The sequence below is a fragment of the Peromyscus eremicus genome, chromosome 12 (genome assembly GCF_949786415.1).
Source record: "Peromyscus eremicus chromosome 12, PerEre_H2_v1, whole genome shotgun sequence".
NCBI classification, from domain to species: domain Eukaryota; kingdom Metazoa; phylum Chordata; class Mammalia; order Rodentia; family Cricetidae; genus Peromyscus; species Peromyscus eremicus.
In genome coordinates, this window is record NC_081428.1 from 24,552,526 (window position 1) to 24,576,183 (window position 23,658).

The 23,658-nt window shown below is 42.2% G+C and overlaps 1 protein-coding gene across 1 annotated transcript in view; it reads right to left on the reverse strand.

Annotated features, from left to right (window-relative positions):
• Robo1 (roundabout guidance receptor 1) overlaps nucleotides 1-18,171 on the reverse strand; it is a 386,707-nt gene extending 368,536 nt beyond the window's left edge. Inside the window, exon 1 of the mRNA XM_059277691.1 lies at nucleotides 17,542-18,171. Within this exon, the coding sequence (XP_059133674.1) occupies nucleotides 17,542-17,596 (55 nt within the window). The 5' untranslated portion in view covers nucleotides 17,597-18,171. The remainder of the gene's footprint in view (nucleotides 1-17,541) is intronic.
• Between the last annotated feature and the right edge of the window lie 5,487 nt (nucleotides 18,172-23,658).

The following is a 23,658-nucleotide window of genomic DNA, read 5'->3' on the forward strand; positions in this document are numbered from 1 at the left end:
GCGGGGGGGCCTACCATAATCCCAAGATGCTTCTGATTCACCCACCAACACAATTTCTTTTCTCTATGTGCTAATATTTTTCTATTGTTTACTCCAAGGTTAACAGGAAGACAAAGAGAAAGGTTGATTTTCAGTATTATTGAATCTGTTACTGTGTCCTTTTCCCTGGACAGAAGCCCATTTTCTCTCTTACCCTCCATATTTCATTGTGTACATCCTGTTCTGGTGGTTCATATACCCCCCTCAAGTATCAGATGAAACATCATGAACCTTGGGTGGAGTAACCATAGCTAAATTTGCTTCTATATTATCAAAACCTCAACAGCTCCTAGCTAGAGCAGGTATCTCCAGGGAAAAGTAATTCTGAATGGTAAACATTCTAAGGAATTTGAAAATTAGCACTTTGAGGGCTGGAGAGACGGCTCAGCTCCGAAAACTGCATTCTAGGCCAGTCTGATACCCAGAATCCATGTAAAGGTAAAAGGAAACTAACTCCATAAAGTTGTTGTCTGAACTCTGCACATATGTATGCCATTTCACATATGTGCACACACACATACACACACACACACACACACACACACACACAAGTTAAATTTATTTTACAACTGCATTTTTATGAAAAAAAGTACTTAACAGGCCCCATTCTATTTATAAGGCAGATTTAGTAAACTACCAAGCAAGCATTTTAATTAATTTTAAAAGTAACTTTAAGTGCTCAAATTCTCTAGATGTTTCTGTAGCTTCAACAGGATTTAACGCTGTAGGTCCCAAAAAGAAACTATAAAGTATTTAAATACGTCTCCTTAATGTTCACACAAACCCAAACACCATGAGTTCCTTTCTGTTGTGTGTATGATAAACACGTTACCATGAAGGATCCTTAGATTACTGTTGAATGTAGAGTTACTCTATTTGATTTGGGAGTAATGGAAAACGCATTGTTTTTCTATCTTTTTAAATGATTTTTTTTCTATGCTTTGTTGTTTTGCCTGCATGTATGTCTGTGTGAGGGTGTTGTATCCCTTGGAACTGGAGTTATAGATAGTTGTGAGCTGCCATGTGGATGCTGGGCACTGAACCCAGTCCTCTAGAAGAGCAGCCAGTGCTCTTAACCATTAAGCCATCTCTTTAGCTCTGTATTGTTTTTCTGTTAGATACAGTTTTTATTTAGGAACATTGAAACTATCCGTTTGGAGACATAAGATAATTGGTATCACTGGGAGTGTCTGGGATCCAGGAAGACAGAGAAAGCTTCCCTGATGAGTAACCATGAACATCCCTAGAAAAACCATAAGATAGGCTTAGGGGGAGCACTGACCTGGGACCAAACATAGACAATACATAGGTGGATATATCCCAAACAGACTAGTAACAGCATTCTTGAACAGGATGCTTGGTGATGAAATCAAAATTTGTAATTTTCTCTCCCTTCTTAAAATTTCACCTCTGATACCTACTACCAGATATTAATTACTTAACAACCATGTAAGTAAAACTGCTTCAACATCCTGCTGCTTTCCTGGACAACACATTCACACAAAGGGATAAAAGGAAACAAGAACATGCATATTGGAGAGAAACATGCATATTAGAGAACATGTATATCGGAGAGAAAATTTGTACAAAGTGTGAGCTGCACTATAACTCAGAGGTAGTAGAATTAACTAGGATGTTGGAGACTCAACACTAGTGAACAAATAAACAAAAACATCCATTTGCTCTCTTATTTGAATGGACAATTTACCTCATTGAATAGTCTAGCCTATAGCTTAATTCACAACTTCTCTCATTAATAAGCGCATAGTATAATCATATATTATTAAAATCCTCCTGTATTAGGCTTCAGTACTTTAACGTTAGGACTCCAGGAAATCATTCCTATATCTATTTTTGAACTGAAACGGTGACAAATTATTGAATGTTTTTTTTTTTAATGGAGAAAGCACTTTACATGCCTTTTCCTATTGTATCTTCTCCCAACTGACAGATAAGAAAACAAGGTTTAGAAAAGTTAAGTAGTGTAATCAAGTTCACACAGTTTGTTAGTGATAGGGCCAACACTAGAGACAGCCAGACACAAAAGGTGATAATGACTTAGCAAACTAATGAATCACGCCATTAATCAATAATCAACACAGGATTTCCCAACCTGTGTCAATGGCTCTTTTAAACATCGTGTTCTTGAATCGTGTTTTCAATACCACTAATTTACCTATGGCTTCTGAAGACAGTGGTTAGGTAATAAAGAAGGGAGTTGGATACAGTTTTCCTGAATTCAGAGAATATTATCAATGCCTGGGATCTGTAAGCAGTATTCTAGTCTACCTCCTTTGGACCTTCTCTTTTCAGGTCTGCCCACCATATTACTCCAGGATCCAGAAGGACTTCATTCTTCTTTAGGGCCCACACTACCTTGGCCTGTCCCAAGTCTTGCTACAGAAGGAAGGCCTCCATTCCCCACACCAAAAAAAAAAAAAAAAAAAAAAAAAAAAGCTGAGTTCCAAGTAAATGAGGATAGTTAATCTGATTAAAATAATTCACAGTAAATTGCAAATCTCTTAATCCTCTTAGAAGCATTAACATTTTTTTTTTTAAATTGGAGGTGGGGTAGGAAGGAAACTTGATACCGTCTTAATTGCTGGCATTTTTTTGCTCAGTATAAACAATATTGTATTTTTTTCTTTATTCATGTAGAAATGGCTATCCCATTGGCATGGCAGTCTGCCCAGGAATCCATCTGTGTCTGACCTGTCAACTGAACCTGGAATTTTCTCTTCAAGATGCTCACACTTTTTCCCAGGGGGTTTGTTTGTTGTCTTCAGTCTCTAGGAGTCTGACCATGAGGATGCTACCTAGCAGTTGTTTTTAAGTTTGGGCACGGTGCAAAGGGTCCATACTGGGTACAGGAAGGAGTATCTTTCCAAAGACTTTGGCAAAGACTCTCAACAGGTAAACTAGAAATAAACAATGTAACACTGCACACTCAAATACACAAACAAGTCAAACCAATGCTAAGCCCTTTACATACGCTAATTTATTTAATTTGCATGGGATTCTTACCCAGTAGCTGCTTACTTACCTCCATCTCACTGATAAGGAAATAGCAATGGGATAAAACCCAGAGAAGGAGACATGACTATTCACAGCAGTAGACTGAACCTCTGGACCCTTCCTTTTACAATCATGGCACCAGACAGCAAAACCACACTAAGAACACACCCAGCAAAAGGTAAGTTAGCTTTTTGGGTTGTCTTTGGGCTAAACACTACAAAACTTAACCCTGGAAGCAAACTAAATGTCAACCAGTTGGATGCCTGCAGTACACAGATGAGGAACAACCCCCCACCCCACCCCACCCCCACAACCCTCAAATCCTCAGCATGAAGAAAAGCCTTTCAGTGGCCAGTAAAGAACAATAACCTAGTCTGGGTCAAAGCAGTGTTTCTTCTCACTCTATACCACAGCGAGGCCATAGAAGATATCATTGCAAAAGTCACAGACTCCAAGCTAGCACAGACATCCAAAGTCCTATCAATCCCTCTTGTAAGACCCAATGCTTAACTAAGTGCTCTTATTTTTATACTACTTCCACATTTGGCACATCTCTACACAAAGCTGTTCTAAGGCCAACTTGCCTGTTTTTAACACTGGAATACAGGTTTCTTACATTCTGTAATTCTAAAAGTATAATATTCTTTCCCCCAAAATGAGGGAGATGGGTGTGGTGGCACATGTCTTTAATCCTAGTACCTAGCAGGCAGAAGCAAGCAGACCTCTCTGAGTTCCAGGTCAGCCTGGTCTACATAGCAAATACCGGGCCAGCCACAATCACATACTAAGATCCTGACTCAGATAAATGATGAAATAAATAAAAAGAAAGAAATATTAATCATTTCTATTACTCCTCCGATCAAGGCAAAGGAAACTCCTAACCCAGTTTTCTTCGATGCATCACTTAATAACTCACAGACAGGTCCATGTATTGGTTATAACTGATTAATTAATCATAGACCATCAGAGTCGGAAAAGAGATCCGAAACACTATGTGTAGGAAGTCATGAGGTAAGTAGGTAGGCAAGGGGAGTTTTGTACAGGCTGCTAGAGAAACCAATCCATCAGCTCCGCTCTCAGTATGTAGACCAGGTAGCTAAAGCTTTCCGGAGTATGCACTGTAGAGATAGATCCATAGGCTAAATACACTGTTTCCAGGAACTGTGCTGGAAAATGGAAGCAAAGGAACCATGTGAAAGGGTCCGGCCAGAGCACCCCCAGAGACAGAAGACAGCTTTCAGAAAAAGCCAGTATGGTGACATGACCCAGGTTGTTTCCCTAACTTGGCAGGTGTGTCACGTATGCTAATCAATAATGCCTATACAAACACAGGTATTTTTCTCAAAAAAAAAAAACAAAAAATACAAATCTAACATGTCTATGGTCACAAAGAAAGAAGCACTTGTATATACGGAAGTAGAAGAACCAGACTTCTGGTCCCAGAGCTGCTAAAGATCAACTGGACTGAGGCAATTCAACTACAGAAATAATTTCCAGAGAAATGTGGAAATCACAGCCACCCTTTCCTGGGATGAAGGGTCAGTTATTCTTGGCAGGCTATTTTGTCAAAGTATCGGATAATGCTCATCTTTAAACATGCCTCCTGTGGACAATGAAATGCTGGGGATGCTTCCAGCCTCCAGTGCATCTGCTCTTCATGCTCGGGGCACATTACTGCTTCTGACCTCTTCCCTGCCCGTGCCTTGACCTTCTCCCACTCAGAAGTGATTCCCTGCCTCATGGCTGTGAGCATCTCATATTATTTCGGAGCTGCAGCTCTCGAATTCAGCATGAGGAGAGCTGCCCTGATAGATGTCTTACATGAGTAATGCCCCTAATGATCCCCGATGGGACCCTGCCGTATTATTCCCCCCACGATGAGCTGTTCAGACACAAAAAGCAATCCCATGCACTTGGCAGTGAAACAAAATGGAGTTAAAAAAAATTCTACATGTAGAAGGAATTTTCTTACATCTACCAAGAAATAACCTAGGTATTCTTGGGGGAGTAAGGAGAACAGTTAATGTAAGTTTCCTCATATATATACCTTTGTGATATATCTTGACCACCTGAGCAAATTGTAATATCTATGGTGTTCAATGAAATCCTCCAAATGTAAATTTGAGAAACATTTATGAATTATGCACAAGATTCCTCACAGAAATGTTAGATGTAGTCTTCAAAACCATATATAAATCAATACTTCACAAATTAAATTACACGTTCACTGACAAGTTAGTCCAGGCTTCTTCATTTTCATGTCTGGTTAATATTCAATTGGAACTGATTACTGACTTTTCGATTAAGTTCCCCTCATCATAATATTTCTGTCAACCAGCTAATGATCTGTATACAAATAATGAAAGGAAAGGAACTGAGATCTAGGTTCAGATCTTGCAATAAATTCTTGCACAAGGACACACACAGCTTCTTGCCATTTTGCTATAGCCTCAGTTTTCCCCATTTTTCTTTTTTTTCTGTCTCCTTAATGTATTTTCTTAGCCTGTAATTCAATGCAACATGGCGATGCATCTCTTGGAAGCAATCAGTCAACCCTCAGAACAGTGTTGATCACCTCTCTTCTTACTCAAGACTATAATTATTTGTTGAGTTCACCAGGGGCTCCTAGCTCACCAAGCACTTGGGGTTTTGTGTTCTTTGTTTGTTTGCTTTAAGACGACAGAATAAACACAAACAGTAAAACCGATGATTACTTTGCCTCACTCACCAAATACTATTGGTAAACTGTAAACAGAGCCCAATAAAGGCAGGAGCTTTGGGTTAAATAAATAAGCCATTAATGTAACCAGTTAACTAGTTATAACCCAATGAGGAAAGACAAAGACCAGGAATGGAAAACCGTCTAACAGAGTCAAGCAGGGTAGGAGCATGCATCAAGACACAGATCTGTCCTATGCGGAAGTGACGTTATGATACCATAGCCACAAAAATGGTGACCAGTGGGCTGTATTTGTTCTGAGGACTTTTGTTGTTGTTATTTCATTATTAGTTTAGATACCAATACACCATTTATCACTTGGGGGAATTTCCTAAGAGGGTTTATGACTTCTCTGAAAACTCCTTGCAAGTTTATCTACACTCATGCCCTAGTTCTCCAGAGCAAGCTCTAGCTGACTTTGCCCAGTACCTTATTTCAGTATTTTCTTCCACAGAGAAGCCCTGAGCAGACATTCCCAGGAACTATGATTTTAGACTAAATGGCTCAGTAGGAAATTATCTTAAGGAAACAAGTACCTAGTTTCTGAAATCATTTTAAATCTCTGGGTCCAGAAAAAAAAATCGTTAGAATCTATATAATGTAAGATCTTCGGGGGTTAAATGAAAGATAAGGTTAAAAAACTGAAAGCTACATGTTATCTATGTTTTAAGTTAAAAAATTTTTTTAAAAAAGAACATGGATTCTTCAAATGATGATGATGACTAAGAATCCTCAAGCTATCTTTAGGATGATCACTATGAAATACATTAAAAACATTAACTGGGCAGCTACATGGATCAGTAAACAAAGCCCTTGCTATGTAAATCTGATGACCTGAGCTGGATTCCCAGGACCAACTCTCCAAAAGTCCTCAGACCTCCACACAAGTATCATGGCATGTGCACCATACACCACAAACACCATGATTGCAATAATTAATTTTAAAAGAACAATAATAGGCTGAGGGTGTGGCCAAGATGAATAAAACAGTGTTATTAAACTCTACTACTATTAAAATAAGTACGGGGCTAGAGAGATCACTCAGTGGTCTGTGAGCACTTGTTGCTCTTACAGAGGACCTAGGTTCAACATAAATTGTATCTGACTTCTCAACTTCCACCTTGGAATATGTTTGCTCACACATATGCGTACACGAATAGATATAAATAAATAAATAAATAAATAAATATTTACAAATGTTAACTTAGGAGGAAACACTTAGGGTGAGAATCCAAGGCTTGGTAAAAAGAGGGTCTTTGACATGCTACTGCTTTATTCCGCCATTGAACAAGAAACTGGAAGAAAGGTCACTACACCTTGAAGCCTTATGTCAACTCAAGAAACAGAGAAGAAAATATAAATACATGATCCCATCTGCACCTTTGGAAATAACACTGGGGGAACTACCAAGTAGACCTGAGAAAGTCATACTTAAGAAACAAGAGTCATGATTAAAAAGTTGTATCGCCGGGCAGTAGTGGCCCACGCCTTTAATCCCAGCACTCGGGAGGCAGAGCCAGGGGGATCTCTGAGAGTTCAAGGCCAGCCTGGGCTACCAAGTGAGTCCCAGGAAAGGCGCAAAGCTACACAGAGAAACCCAGTCTCGAAAAACCAAAAAATAAATAAATAAAAAAAATAAAAAGTTGTATCTAAAACAACTTAAAAAAAAAAAAGAATAACGTTTCAGAAACGCACTGATTGCTTCTGGAAGTGTGCCATTTATGCTGCTGATTCTTCCTAAGGACTGTGGAATCACTCAAGTCATGACCATCAGGGACCATGGTTTTTGTTCTTTAGTATTTTTCAATGCTTTATTTTTCTTTGTTTGCTCTGAAACCTGTCACTGGAGAAGGATAGACCTTAAAGAAACACCCGGCACTAATTCTAACACAACTCCTCCTACCAGGTCATCAATAACATCTTATCACCAAGAAAGCGTTTATTTCCAAACTCAAAACAGCTCCACTTCAATGATCATCTTCTCAGAGAAGTTTACTTCCGGTGGGGCTGACTTTGATTCACCTACTCAACTATCAGAAAACTTCGATTCACCTACTCAACTATCAGAATAGGGTCTTACTATTTCAGCTTTATTCCCCAAACTGGACAGGGCTGAATTTTACACAGCCAGGCCATATTTGTAAGGTAACTTTGTGATCTGTGGCATGTAATACCAGGGTGATTTCCTCTCTGTAAACTATCATTTGACAGCAGAAGAGAGGAGTGGACAGTAGACATAAAGATCTAATGCTCAACAAGGAATTGATTCAAGTTGGCATCCCAGCCCAGTTCTCTATAAGAACAAAAACAAGACAACCCAAGCGTCCGAAGAGAGTAAATGTATTCCCATGTGCTTCACTGTGAGCAGCAAGACTTCGGACACCAGGCAGCTTGCTTCCAGATCCTCACTCCAACTCACTGCCTGAAGATCCTCAAGAGCTTAACTTTTCTCAGCCTCATTTCCATGCTGATGAGTGGGGATAACAGCACACATTCCTTCTGAAAGGGGCTGCTTCCAGTGAGAAGATAAGGCATGTTAGCACTTTGCCATGAAGAGAGTGACACCCCGTAGACTTCTGACTTTATCAATACGACTATTTTTATCAGAGATATTGTCATGGATTCCTTGTCCTTCGGATTCAGGGTACACAAGTGGGCAAACACAGTACCAATCCGTCATTTAATTAATAATGCCTGGGTTCTTATCATGTGAAAGAATATTTACTATATGCTTCTAAGGAGTGATAATCTCCCAGCCGTTAAAGACCAAACAACTCACCGGATTTCCTTTCCTTTCTCACCACACTAAATCTAACGGAAAGCTGCGCTTATGCGGCTTCTGTCCAATCCGAATGTGTGGAGATGAAAAGCGGAGCCCTCCAACAGGGACAAATGTGTTTCGCATATGCAGAACTCTCCAAATGAAGGCTTGGCTTCTCTCCTACTGTCCCGCTATTTGCTTAGGTTTAGGAAATTTGGGACTGGAGAAACTCATTCACTTATGAAAGTTGTAGTAGTAAGCTTAATAAAAAGCTTGCTGGGGAACTCTTGCTTCCCCACATTGGGAGCGGGGTGGGGGGGAGGGGGTAGAAACTGATGAGTTTTATCTCCCACAGGCTGTATGAGGTAGTTTACTTTTATACACACAGCTTGCTAATTGAATGGTCTGGAGTGACTGAAATACTTCACAAACCAAGAAGCTGAAGCCGTTTAAAGTTACCCCGAGGTGTGTAGTTAACATGTACAAATGTGCTTTCTCTCACTCTGTTATATGAGCAAGCCCCATTTCAGTGATGCCTGGATGTGATAACGGCTGCCTTCTAAAGCAAGCCTTAATAAACAAAACCAGCTTTAGAGCCAAGGAACTAAAAGCAGAGGTTTAGTTTCCTATGAAAGGGATAGGCACATTGCTTGAGCCAAGTTAGAATTTAGTTGATCACTACTTAAAAAACAAAAAGATTTAAAAAAAAAAATCATACACTAAAGCAGGAAAATGGAACAGAATGTAGGTTATTTAAGTCAGGAGATGAAATTATAAAACTTGGTCGATCTCCCCAGCATTATCTGCAGCTACACAATCTTGAAAGGGACATCAGTATAAGCTTTTTGTTTCTGTGACCAAACATTGATCAAAACCAAACCAGGGAAGAAAGGGTTTACTTTGCTTTCAGATTTGCAGTCTGTCCTAGAAGGGAAGCCAGAGCAGGCCCTCGAGGCAGGAACATGGAGGCAGGTCCTGCAGCTGAAACCATGGAAGACCAGCACTTGATGGATCCCTGCCAGTCGGTTTCAGCTACCTTTCTCACATACTCTAGACCCACTTGCCTAGGGACAGCATCTCCCACAGGGCACTGCGTTCTTCCGCATCAATTAATAATCATGGAAACGTTCCATGGATATGCCCACAGCCAACTCCATGGAGGCAATTCCTCAACTGTAGTTCCCTTTCCCAGGTACATCAACTTGACACCTGAAGCTAACAATAACAGACACAAAATCACTTTCGTGGACAGAAGTTCAATTCCGGCCTCTGATTTCCCCATTCACTACAGTCCCGACAAGAGGATGAGAGGATGAATTTTTTGTCCATCATGGTGCATTATTAACACTCCTGCACAGCAAGCTCTAAACTCTTCATGATATCTGAGAGTCGTCTCCTGTTGTCCTTGAAGCTTACAATGAAATCAGGAGATGGCAAACACCAGAAAGGATTTTTAAAGTATCAAATAGGTACATCCAACAATATTTGTAGTCTTCAAGTGTTTTTCTTCACATTCAGTGGAGAATCTGAAGGGAGGTGGCAATAAAAGGTGAACCCCCTGAGGCTGGAGAGTTGGCTCAGCAGGTACGGGAACTTCCTGCTCTTGCAGAGGACCTAGATTGGGTTCCCAGAACTCACATCAGGCAGGTCACAACTACCTGTAACTCTATTCCAGGGGATCTGATGCTCTCTTCTGGCCTGAGGGCTCCTGTAGGCACATGGTAAACACACAGCGAAGCAAACACATACACATAAAATAAAAATACATGTCTTCTTTTAATGAATTGAACACCTAATAGTCTCAAACCAAACTCCTCCCAAGTAATTTTAGGGAACTGCTCCTTCCATAAGTGACAGTGGAGAATTAATTGTTCCCTGCTCTCAGGGCCTCTACAGCTAGAGAAGAGGAATATATTCCCATCTGGATGCTTTCTAAAATCCAATCAAGAGCATCTTTGAAAACTGTAATGGTGAATTGCTATTGCAAGAGGTACTTTTCAAATATGCTGGCTGTTTGTTTGTATTAGATCCTTCAAATACATTGCCTTATTATGAATCAACGCTGATTACTTCCTATAACATACATGTCAATCAATCACTTGGCACTTAACAGGAACCACAGCACTCTGTTGGCATCTGCTTGTATCCACTGGTGGGGCTTTCAAAGCTTCACCTAAGTATCAAACTGGCAGGCAGGCATTAAAACTATAGGCTAGTTAACATCAGACTTGACTGAATTCTATTTGTCATCTATGCATACACCCCCACAAAGCCAAATGAATGAAACACAAGGAGTAGATGTTCTCTCCAACTCTAAGCCATGAACAGCTGTAGCCACAATGGGACTTCTCTCCATGAATGAAATCAGAAATATGCACCGTCATACCGTTCAAAATACTTTTTAAGTGTAGAACGACACTTTCACAAGATGTTCGGAAACCAAATAAAAAGAAGTTAAGGATATTTGTAGAAGCCTGTTTGGGATGATGGGTAATGAGGCGTGGCTCTCCCATCAAGGAAGCAACATGAAACCATCCCGTGTTAGAAGTATCAAGAGAGAGGGAGGGGGATGGAGATCAAAGCTACCTCCCCGTACACTATAATCTTTTCTGCTTCCTCTTGGTCACCAGCAAGATTGAACCAAAGGGCTGAAAGTGGAGGTAGAGAAAAGGAAACCACCCTAATCCAGAATTGGAAAGGAGGTGGTCTTTTGATCTCCACAGGATGGCCACTTTATTGGCTATGCATAAGCAGTTCCTAAGCAGCTGATCAACCAGGTATTAATGGTCACCCCTTCCATGATCAGTAACCATGAAGTGTGTCATCTGTGAAGAGTAATCAAGCAGAAGGGCTCATCTACTGCTAAATGACTGCCAGCCCATAGCTCACCCAGAGGGTAAGAGCAACCACAGGGGAAATGATTGTCTCTCTGCAGGCTCTTCCCTGACAAGTACCAATTATTTGCCTTGAGATTCAGAAAAGAAAAAAAAAATTCTCTCCTGAAGTGTGCATGAAAGAGAACAGAATTCGTTTTCGCAAACACAACTCGGGATCTATATGCATCTGTACCTCCAGCAGACCGTGTTTTGACATACATTGAGTCCCCCTACTTTCAACCCAGATGGGATCAAAGCTGAATGCAATCTGGTTAGATGTAAAGAATGGACTTTTCTTTCTGGGTGATCTAAAGGTTTAAAGACCATTTTCTTAACGACAGGAAACATAATGTCTCCCTTTCAAACTCTCAAGTGTTCAAACCACAGTCTCACGTGGGGTAAAGTAAAAGGAGATGGAACTATATCTTTTTTTTTAACCTTCAATTCTCTTTTCAACTTGGACAATTTTACATTAACAAAGAACTTAGAACAAGCCTGGTTCAAATACCGGCCTCATCCACCTTTCCCAGCTCCTCGGTGATGTTTCCATAACTATAAAGTAAAAGTAAATAAACATCTAACCTCCAACACCACCTCTGCTATAGGGCTCTCATAAATGTTGCATAAGACAGTGATGAACGTTTAGTAAGTGACAGCTGGAGATTCATGCACTCACAGAAGCCATCACAAAGTTTCCTACCTCGCCCCGGAATTTGAACTCGAGCTCATTTTTAAATTATTTCCTCCCATCACTTCCCTTACCTCCTCTAAGGAAAAGGTGTGACGTGATGACACTGTTACTCTTCAGTGTCTGCTCCTTTGCATCTATGACGCAGACAACAGAGACAACTGCAGTCTCAAAGGAATCCTTTCACTGCATTAAAGACTGGGAGGCGTTTCCACTGCTTTGGCTTTATAAAATGTAAGGGATCTAGTTCTTTACATAGTTGCTAAACACAGAGCACAGACACTGCTATCAGATTTTCATAAACCCTCAGTCCTCCTCGTTGGCTTCTCCTGCTGTGTATGTGGTCAAGGAACATGGACAGAACTCACTTAGAATGGACTATACTTCCACATGCACTCTGCCCTCCCCTTGCCCCCATGTCTGTGTGGTGTGTGTGTGAGTGTGTGTGTGTGTGTGTGTGTGTGTGTGTGTGTGTGTGAATTATTTTATGGTGCTGGGGATCAGACCCAGGGCCTTGCACAAGATAGGCAAACACCCTACCACTAAGCTACATCTCCACCTCACACTTTCTCCATGTATTTTAACTAGATTAAGGGCTAGGCCTTAATCCTAGCATTTGAGAGGCAGAGGCAGGCAGATCTCTGTGAGTTCCAGCTAGCCTTACTTAATAAGACCCTGTCTAATGCAAACAAAACAAAAAAACAAACACATACCTTATAATTACGGATCTCATCCTCTACTGCATGTCTTTAAACTTATGTTCTATTTTTCTCTTTGCCCTTTCTTATTCCCAAATTTACATATTCTCTAGATTATCTTAGGCCTAACTTTGATTTCCTTATAATTTCCAACATCAAAAAAAAAAAAAATTCAAGTTTTCAGGCCGGTTTCCATTTCTGTGTTAACAACTGAACATTTTTTTAAAGGAATTAAGGGCTAGCAAGATGATTCAGCATGCTCTTGCTGTGCAAGCCTGAGGACCTAACTTCGAATTCCCAGCACCCACACAAGATGTGGGGCAGAGCCTGTAACCCCAGGGCTGAGGGCAGTCTAGACAGGGATCTCTGAGGTTTGCTGCTTGCCAGCTTTGTTCCAAGTTCAATGAGAGAACCTGTCTCAAAGGAATCAGGCTGAATGTAACAGAGCAGGACGTTTGATGTCCCCGTTGGACACCACGTGCACCAAGTCAGACACACCCACACGTACGTACATCCACCACACTCACACGCAAAAATAAATTTGAAAAATTAACGTAAATCCTGCCTTAGAATCCTTTACGAACACAGAAGTTAACAGATGAGGGCTCAACCATTTTAAGACCTTCACTGAATAATGTATTCCTAAATTTCCTTCCAATTGCATTCCTAGAACCCAGCTATTTTCCATTATAAACATTGTTATAGCTAAAATCTGCTCACTATAAAAAATAAGTAAACAATTGTCACTGTTAGTTGAAACAGAGTGTTTTATACCACTTTTGACAGGATAATATTTCATTTGTCATAGTAAAACTCAAGAAAGACTTCTTCAGGTAAACATTCTCTTTTACAGCAGCTCAGCCACAAATCTTAGGTGTTAGAGGACCCATTATCAGGGGATAGAGATATTTGTTAAAATATCAAGAATTTAGGTATTTATATCTAAAATCCAACAAGACTGTATGTTTAAAAAAATTAAAAAATAATAATAATATGGGTCAGCAAGCCAGTCCAGCCGATGAAACACCTAAGCCTGCTAATATGAGTATGATTCTCCAGGATCCATGTACAAAGGCTGAATTTGCTAGTTCATCTGTAATCGTAGAACTCCAGGAGTGAGCTGGGAAGCAGAGGCAGGAAGCTTCCCCAGAGGCTTGAAGCCGGTTAGTACCCAGTGCACAGCAGAACAGAAACACAAGACACTGACTGCATCAAAACTCCTGAAATTCGGCCTCTCACTTCCCCAAGCGTACCACGACCCCTGAGCATCCGCATGTGCGAGCGAGCCGCCCGTCTGCACGCACACACGGGCACATACACACACGCAAACACACACACACACACACACACACACACACACACACACACACACCATCCACACAATAAGGATACTTTTTCAAAATTTAAAAACTAATCCACATGGGCTGAAGTAACTCATGTGGGGAGGGGCGGGGAGAAATGGAATGAGAGAGGGGAGGGGGAGGAAGAGATCCAAAAGAGAGTGTGTGTGTGTGTGTGGGGGGGAACAGACACTGTCCCAAACCACGAAACTCACCAAAAGATGTGTAAAGAAACACACCTCCACAAGGAGGAAAAAGAGAGCCCTGGGGGACTCCCCCTGTGTTTGAAATCCAGATCTCACCCTACGTTTGATGGAAATTCAATCATCTCTTCACAGGAAAGCAAGTTTGAGCCAGGAGCTTAGTAAGATGTTTATGGTGGCACATGTGGGCTGAGCTCCTGAGAGACTTCACAGCACTATTTTGTTTTCCAGGTTGCCCCTCATGTTCCTTGCCTCACCCCAAAAATATCCATAGGCAAGAAGAACACAGGTATAGCAACCGATTAGATAAAGTCACCTTTAAAATGACTTGCCAAAGAAAGGCCCACTTTACATCCAAATTTCTGCTTCATTGAATCTGTAATTTTTTTATAGCATTAAGGGTTTTTTTTAAGGCTATAAAAGCAAACACTCCCCAACTTAATACTGAACACTCAATATGCCATCAACACACCAACACAGAGTTTGTGATGTCTTTGAAGATAACTCTAGACTTTGTTAAATTGGCAGCCAGTATTAAACACAAAAAAGAGAGAAAAAAAGAACTGACAATCAATAGATGCTTTTACAGGTTAAATCTTGTCAGAGGCGCCTTATCCCCTCAGTACACTTTGATTTATTTGAGCTCACCACATTTCTCCTAAATACACTCCATTAACAAGTGCTAGACTGTGATCTCAGGCTGGAGGCAAAACATGAAACACAACCTTTCAAGAACTTCATTCACTCCCTGACCAGGTGTCTTGGGTACATCCAAGTTACCAGTTACTTACCTAACTCTGCAAAGTTTTTGTTTTTTGTTTTCTTTTTAAATCAATCATGGTGCTTTACAGCAGCCCAGGGTCATGAAATCACCCCAGGAGCCCAATGGTTTGGCCTCCCAAGTTCAGACTTGGAGCCTAAGTGAAAGTTAGCAAAGGAATAAAAAGCTTCAGGTAAAATGTGAGTGAGGAGTAAGGGCCACAAAGCCACTTCTGGCCTAGAACCTGGCAAAGTAGACCAGTAACACCACGAGACAGAAACCTGGGGGCTACCAACTCAACGGCGCACACAGAAATTTAGTGAAAACGAAGACAATTAATCTTGTTAGCGCTAAGATTCTAAACACATCCCACATCTATTCAAATTGGGAGCTCAGATATTAAGTACTGTTCAGATTATTATTAAACGGGAGCGAAGACTCCACCCTCCACATATTTCCCAAGTGAAGACAGAATTTGATGGCTGACAGGGCCAGCTTTCAGGGATACCCTATCAGTGGGACCCTATCTTTAATCTACAGCCATGATAAAACGTCCCAACATACACAAACTCAGCTCCAACAGTGACTAATGACCATTAATCCCCCTATCTTCAGTAATCTGCCCCTCCAGTCATTCATCACATTGACACCTTCCTTTACACACGTGAACAAACCTTAACAGAGAAGGTGAATCAACAAAAAATTCTCAGAGGTATCTGAGGCTGTAAATTAAACTAAGGGGAGACTGAGGGGGAAGAGAGGGAGAGAGGGAGAGAGGGAGAGAGGGAGAGAGAGGGAGAGAGGGAGAGAGGGAGAGAGGGAGAGAGGGAGAGAGGGAGAGAGGGAGAGAGAGAGAGAGAGAGAGAGAGAGAGAGAGAGAGAGAGAGAGAGAGAGAGAGAGAAGATCTTAATGATTTTGATTTGCGTCCATGGCTAAGAATGGGGAGTGGGGAACTACTCAATCATCTAGATATGCAAACCGAGAAGAGAGGCTGCCATAGAGAAAGGGGAAGTTGGAAGTGGGGGGGAAGGGCCCCCAAAGAGTTGGTTTAAGCTTCTCATCCATCCACTGTGACATAGAGTAGACAGGCAAGGCCGAAATTTCAATTTCTGTTTTCTTCAAAGGAGTAACAACTTGGTGTGTTTCCTATTTAGCTTAGTTCAAATGTGCCTTTTAACTTCCAGCCAAGGAAGCATCTCTCAGGAGCTTACATTCTTTTAGGCATTTATTTACTATCATTTAGTTCTTGTGGGTTTTTTTCTTTTTGTAGCCTCTTGGCTTAAGAAAAAAACCTTTGATCTAAACATAAAGCATCACCATAGGCCACAAATGTTCAAGCTAGCCTCAAAATTATTTCATAATTATGCAAATTAAGTGACTCCAACATTTAGGCCCTGATGCAACTTGAAGCACACTCAGTATGTGACTATAATAATTCCCCAAGGTGCAGTGTGTGTGTGTGTGTGTGTGTGTGTGTGTGTGTGTGTGTGTGTGTAGGCCTGAAACCGGATCCGTGATTGAAAACAGAATTTAGCAAAGGAAGAAACAAAAGTTGAGTCCACAGTTCAGTCATCCATAGCTGAAGCTTCATTAGGAGTACAGGAAAACTGTTTGCAAGCACCCAGAGCATGCCTGCTCTTAGGCCAGAAGGTATCTTAAGCGGCATCTTCCCAGCACTTCCCATGGAGTTGCAGAACTATTTAATTCATCCTACAAATACTAAGGCAGCCTTCTGTTCTGTCTCGCCAATAAGGACTACCCGGCAACTTACTGTTCCTTTCAGACACTGGCAACCTCTTGTCTCCCTTGTGAACCCAGCCAGGCAGTGGCTAGTTTAGAGCCTACCATGAGAAGGAGTTATTTCCTCAAGTTTCTTCGGAATCGAATTTAATTACAGACTTTGGTTACATAAAACAACTTCTAACAACTCCTTGAGCTCTGAAGAGGAGGAGTGGATTGGAGGACCAGATTCTGGGTTCCTGGGGAGTGGGGATCACAAGCCACACTCCCCCCTCCCCCGATACACACACACAACTCCCCCTCCACTCCAGCACCCCTCAGGATTCCTCAGATGGATGATACTTTGGCCTCATTCTGGGGACCAAAACTTGGGGACAACCCGCAGCCTCCTCCCACCCAAGTGGTTAGACAAGCGTCTCCCCGGAGTAAGCTGGGCGTGCCCTGAACTTGGTAAAAGGCCAGGATCTCTACTGGGAGGTTTGGGGAGATTTCAGGGGAGTTTGGAGTGATAGGCCAGATGGGCAACCTCAAATGGGAAACCAGAAACCTTTTCCTGTAGAAGTTCTGAAAGGGTCGAGCCCCTCTGGCCTTAGAAGGGAGAGGTCGCAGAGAGTCAGTTCAGGGTTCAGGGTTCGATTACGAACAGTGGAGTGGGGGACAAGCAAAGCAGATCAAGGCTGAAGAAAGAGGACGCAGGTTACCTGAACAGAGACATATTAATCCAAAGAGGTAAAAGTGAGCAGGCTCCGCGATCATTGTCCTCGGGTGGGTCCTGCATACAGTCTCATGCCAAGAGAAGGGAGCAGAAGCGGGGATCTCCAAATTTATGGAAGCCACACACCATACACCCTACACACAAAGGCTTAATATAAGCAACGTGAGTCAATCCGCCAAGAGTTTGCAGGGCAGTTTCTCGTCGACCTCTCCGGAGGCTTGTCAATCCCTCAGAGCCCTTTGCAAAGGAAAATTCCAAGGTTTGTCTTCCCTGGCCCCCGGGTTTCCGAGGAGGCTCAGCCACTTTCAAGGATCATCCAAGGCGAACAACAAAGAGCCGAAACGGAGGCGCAGTTGTGCGGTTTCCTGCCTCCACAGTCCTGCTGAGCCTCCCGGCGTGCGCCTCCACTACGTGTGCCCGGGCGCCGCTACGCGGCGATTGCAAAGTTGGGGTGTGAGAACAGAAGAAGAAGAAGGGCCCCCAAAAAAGTGCTCCTCCGTCTACAGGAGAGAGCCAGTCCCGTAGCCAGCCACCCCCTCTGGCGGTGATTGCAGTCAAGGTAGCGGCGGCAGCTGGAGAGGACGGTCTCGAGGTTCACGGGGTGCGCCTGGGTGACTCCGTGCGCCAGGAGGGAGCGAAGGGGCGGTACGGCGATAGCGGCTGCCTGGGCGGGCCCTTGTGCCCATCACTCGCGGGATGCGGAGAGCACCGGGGACCGCAACAGGACCGCGGATGCACGCGCGCCTTCCGGGCGCCCCCCGCCCGGCGCAGCACTCAGCATCGCCCCGGGTCCTGCTTCCACTGGGGCGCGCGGGACGCACCTCCAAACCAAGCTGCAGTCCAAACTTCCCGGGGTGGCTGCTCTCACCCCCGTGCTCCTGGAAGCTTCGGAGAGGCAGCTCCGGGCGGCCGCGAGTTGGTGGGGAGAAGCAAGCGGGAGGATGCTGCTGCCGAGGCTCGCCCGAGCTCCGCCCGGGGCTGCAGCGTCTGAAGTTTCTGCTCTCACGCTGCCTCCTCTAGGCTCGGCAGCTTGTGGGTTTCCCCCTCAGTCCCTGCCGCCCCGGGTTTCCTCCCTTTCCAGCCCGGCTCCGGAACCTTTAAAGGGGACGCGCGATCCCTGCCATGTCCTCACTGGCGCTGCTCAGACAAGTTCTGCTTGTTAATATTTCCATCTACATGCCCGGAGTGCCTAACTGCGCCCTCAGGTGAGCTTTCAACTACACAGGAGCAGAAATCTAAGCGAATGAGAACTTGTCTTGGGTCCCTTGCCATCCGAGTCTCCCCTGCACCTTTTTCCAAATGGAACCTCCCAAACCAAAGACTTCAAAAATCCTCCAGGTCCCTCTTAACCTCTTCTTTACCGCTCCAGGGGATTGCACTAAACTTCCAAATAACTTCGCTCATCCTCATTCTCGTTAAACAAACAAACAAACAAACAAAAACTTGTTTGATCTTTCAGCAAAGAGTCTTAAGGACAGAACGAATGATCTAGGCTATATCAGTATATGGATACTCTGTTTTCATTGAATTTGCTAAGGGTCCTATACAGAGGCTTAATTCTAAGAGTGAAGGGTTAGGTCTTGAAGACTTCATTATGTTTACAGGACAGTTGCTTCAACTTGGTACCTTGTACAAAGCAGAGAGTTAACAATTAAAGAAGAGGAAGAAATGGGGGGAGGTTGCATATAATCTAAAGTTTGCAATGATGGCCTTCTAAATCCCAAGGTATCAGGCACCTGTTAGCTATTATTCCTGTGACCATACCAACTTTATTATCTCTTCTGAAAAATGATGGCTGAGGGGGCTACGGAATGATTAGGACAATTATGCCCAATGTAAAATATTCCCAGGATAGTTGACAGACACTTTTTTCGTGAATTCGTTGTTTCCTTTTCTATTATATATGGCACAGGCAAAACCATATAATGTATGTTGAAGGCTCTGTAAATGTAAAGCTATCGTTTTGATTAATAAGTTACTGCGCACACCTTTAATCCCAGCACTCGGGAGGCAGAGCCAGGCATATCTCTGTGAGTTCGAGGCTAGCCTGGACTACCAAGTGGGTTCCAGGAAAGGCGCAAAGCTACACAGAGAAACCCTGTCTTGAAAAACAAAAAAACAAAAACAAAAACAAAAGTTACTGTCTTCAAAGTTATAGTATATGACTCCAAGCTGAGTACTTCGTACTGTGGCAGGTAGCATAGGATAGAGTCGGTAAGGAGGATTTGGATTTATTTTTTTTGTAGGACAGAAGCAGGTGAGTAGGACTTGGATCATTTTTTTGTGTGTGTACTGTTCTACTTTTCTAGTTTTCCCTTAAGTGAGTGCATGCATTAGCTAACTAAAATACAAGTTTAAAGGAAGGCAGTATAGTCATTGAGGCTGCTGTGACCCATGAACTTAGAGCAATTGTCTGTGGAAAGAAACCTGGTTAACAGCGCGCTGCCTTTAAAAGTGAAAGACAATTTAATCCTGAGAAAGCTGACTGAAAACTCAGTAAACACACTGTGATAAGAATTCCAAGAGTCGAACTAGAATCTTTTCAGCAATAAAAACAAGAACGTGCAGTAAATGCTAAGAGACATACATTGATTTGGTAAAAACATCGATTTAGTGAATAACAGAAAATAAATTTTTCTTGGAATAAAATGTGCTTTTAAGATAAGATAACCTAGGACTAGGAAATAAATAAGCTTAGTATGATGGAGGGCAAGAGAAAAAGAAAATCCACAAATTCTCAGGTTATTTAAGTGGATTTTATGTAAGGATTTTGAAGTTCCATCTATTGAGGGATATATCCTTTTATTTTCATTTATTTTAGGTGTGTGCATATGTGCAAGTGTGTGTGTGTGTGTGTGTGTGTGTGTGTGTGTCTACACTCATGTTCAGTGTGGGAGGGCCTCGTGCATGTTAAACACAGGCTCTGCCATGCACACCCAGTCTGAGAAAGGAGACCCTGTGCAGGAATTGTTTCCCAAGCACATCTCCCAGTCTTCACAGTTTTACTGAGATCTCTCAAGATCATTTCACTTCGGGGGCTGGAGAGGTGGCTCAGTGGTAAAGAGTGTCTCCTGCCTTTGGAAGATCCTGGTTCTGTTCCTTAGCACCATGATGAGGGGACAACTGTCTGTGATTCCATTTCTAGGGGATCTAATGCTCTTTACTGACCTCTACGGGTTACTCTATACATGTGCTGCACATACATACATACATACATACACACACACAAATAATAATAATAATAATAACAATAATAATAATAATAAATATTTTTAAAGATCTATTTCAACACCCACCACATTTCCATTGAAATTGTATCAGTACTAACCCCTTTCCTCAACTTCAGTAGACTACACCATCAAACACCTTTGTTACAGCCTTAAAGATGAAATTATCTAGGGAGACAACAGTCAGCACCCACCAAGAAAGAGCTATTACAGACTCTCATCCAAAGTGTTTTCTAAAATTGTCCTGCCAAGTATATCAGTAAAACTGGCATCTAAATTAAGAGTTTGTGCGCAGACGGTATTAGGGACCCATAACAGGTGCAAGTTAGAGGGCTAGCAAACTTTCCTAACTCTCTCCTTTCACTCACTCTCTCTCTCTAACTCACTTCTATCCAAACAACTGCTGAGTGTGAACATTTACATAAGGGGTAAGATGTAAAAATAAGCCTATTCTCCAGGCTCTAAGAGCTCTAACTCTTCTTCTTCTGCAAAGAATAAAACCAACCCTAGAGAAGGGGTCTGCCTCAAAATGAAAAAAAAAGAGCCACTGAGTGAATTGATAGCTCTGAATATTTCTGGAGATGGATATTTTCATAGCAACTTGTCACCATTCCATCTTTGTTACTGAATATTAAGGTACCCGAAAAAATGTCCAAAATGCTCTCAATGTGGGGTTTTTTGAGACAGGGTTTCTCTGTGTAGTTTTGGTGTCTGTCCTGGAGCTCGCTTTGTAGGCTGGCCTCAAACTCACAGAAATCCACCTGGCTCTGCCTCCCCAGTGCTGGGAGTAAAGGTGTGCGCCATCACTGCCGCCTGGCTCTCAATGTGTTCTGTGAATAAAAGTGAGTGCACATGTATCATCTACACATGCATAGGAAACATCCTCAAGACAGGTCTCCTGTAGCTCAGGCATGGGCAATAGAATTCTGAACCATTCCAGATTGGTGAGGAGACAAAAACCAAGGTAAGAGTGTGTCTTCATTGACTTTCAAAAATTCAATTCTGATCACTTTGATGAGAATATTGATGGGACATGCCATAATGAAATTCATGATGTTGTATGCTAGATTAAAAATTGAAAGAAAAAAGACAGATTGGAAGGGGAAAGGAGAGGAAGGAAAGAAAAGAGTAGCTGGTTGTAAAGCTCCATTTGGAGAGTTCTGATCTCATATGAGGCTTAGGAAATTCAGGATCTCTCAGAGCTTCTTTGAGAAGTTTAAAGAAACGTGAAAATAATGCATTCCAATAATAGTCTCATGATTAGGAACTTCTGACAGGCAAAACGCCAAAGCTACAGGGATCTCTCACTTGCTCTGATCTGATTTCCTGGAGCTGGGGGAGGGGCAGTTGCAGGAATTCAGGAAATAACAAAAAGTCCCGGGGTCTCTTGGGGGTTCCAGACAGCACTTATTCCGATCAGGAAGGCAGAGTCCTGAGGAAACCACAAAGCAGAACATCTGTCTGTCTGCCTCCATAGCAAGACGCCCAGGTATCACACAGAGCCTGGGATGCAAGCCACAACTTCCAGCAGACCTGGTGAGCAGATCTGGCAAGATCTACACAGTAAGGCTCTGCGGGCTACTCTGATATACCATCCCTCAGGAAACAACCGCTTACTTAGCAATTTTTACACAAAATTGCTAGATAATCTATACAGTGTTTGGTATCTAAAATACTAAACTAAAATGCATATTTGACCGTTTTTTCCCAATTTAGAGACATAGTCCCAATCAGAGGATAACCTTAAGAACTATTATTAAGGGGGCTGGAGAGATGGCTCAGCAGTTAAGAGTATTGGCTGCTCTTCCAGAGGACCTGGGTTCAATTTCCAGCACCCATATGGCAGTTCACAACTGTCTGTAACTCCTGTTCTAGGTGATCGGACCCTCACACAGACATGCATGCAAGCAAAACACCAATGCACATAAAATAAGAATAAATAAATCATTAAAAGTTAAAAAAAGAACTATTAATAAAATGGCAAACAAATGCACATTTATTTGTATTTGGAAATATTATGTCTATTTCCTGTCCTATATATGTATATAAGGCATAATTTAACTGTAATATTTGGATGCTTCTCTTTCATTTAGAACATGTATCTCCTCCCTCCTCCAAACGGGATAGGCACCGGAAGAAAGGACTTTTAGCATCATTTATTTGATTTACTTTAAAGGTTCTTTGCACTGCTGATGAGGGCAATGCAGCACTTTTAACAGAACTTTTAAAAGATGGAAGAGAACCCTATTGAGTCCACGACTATATCCTCCTCTCGCCAAAGCTTTCTAAGGCTTATTGAATATGGATACTATAATGCACTCTAATGTGCTGTGAAATGATAGCCATTGTGGTCGCCTCTGAGCATCTCTCCATGCCGGGACACTGCAGATATTCTAAAATTAGGTGCTACTATTTGGTAGACTGAGACCTTACACTCCGGCCACAATGAATCTCATTAAAACGTCCACCACCATTGGTGTTCACAGATGGTTAGTTTTTGAAGAGTATAAATAAGAGGACACAGGGAAGTAGCATTAATTGAGGAAATGGTTTGCCGCGCTTTACAAACATTATCTGATCTAATTCTCACCCTGTGAGGTGTTATTACTCTCCCAATTTAGAGATGAGGTTGGGGGAGTAAAAGATTAACTCAGAGTTCAATGGCCCAGAAGCCATGGACTTATATTTGAATCCAGCTTGTTTGGAACCAAAGCACATGGGAAAAGGAAGCCCCACGGAAGGATAGGCTTGGAAGACTTTGGATTCGGCACATTCTGGGATTCCTCAATGCCTTTAACATGCAAATAAAGATTGTGAGAAAGCTTGGGTCTTGGGTAAACATCACTCAGTCCATAGCATGCAATCATTGCAGCACC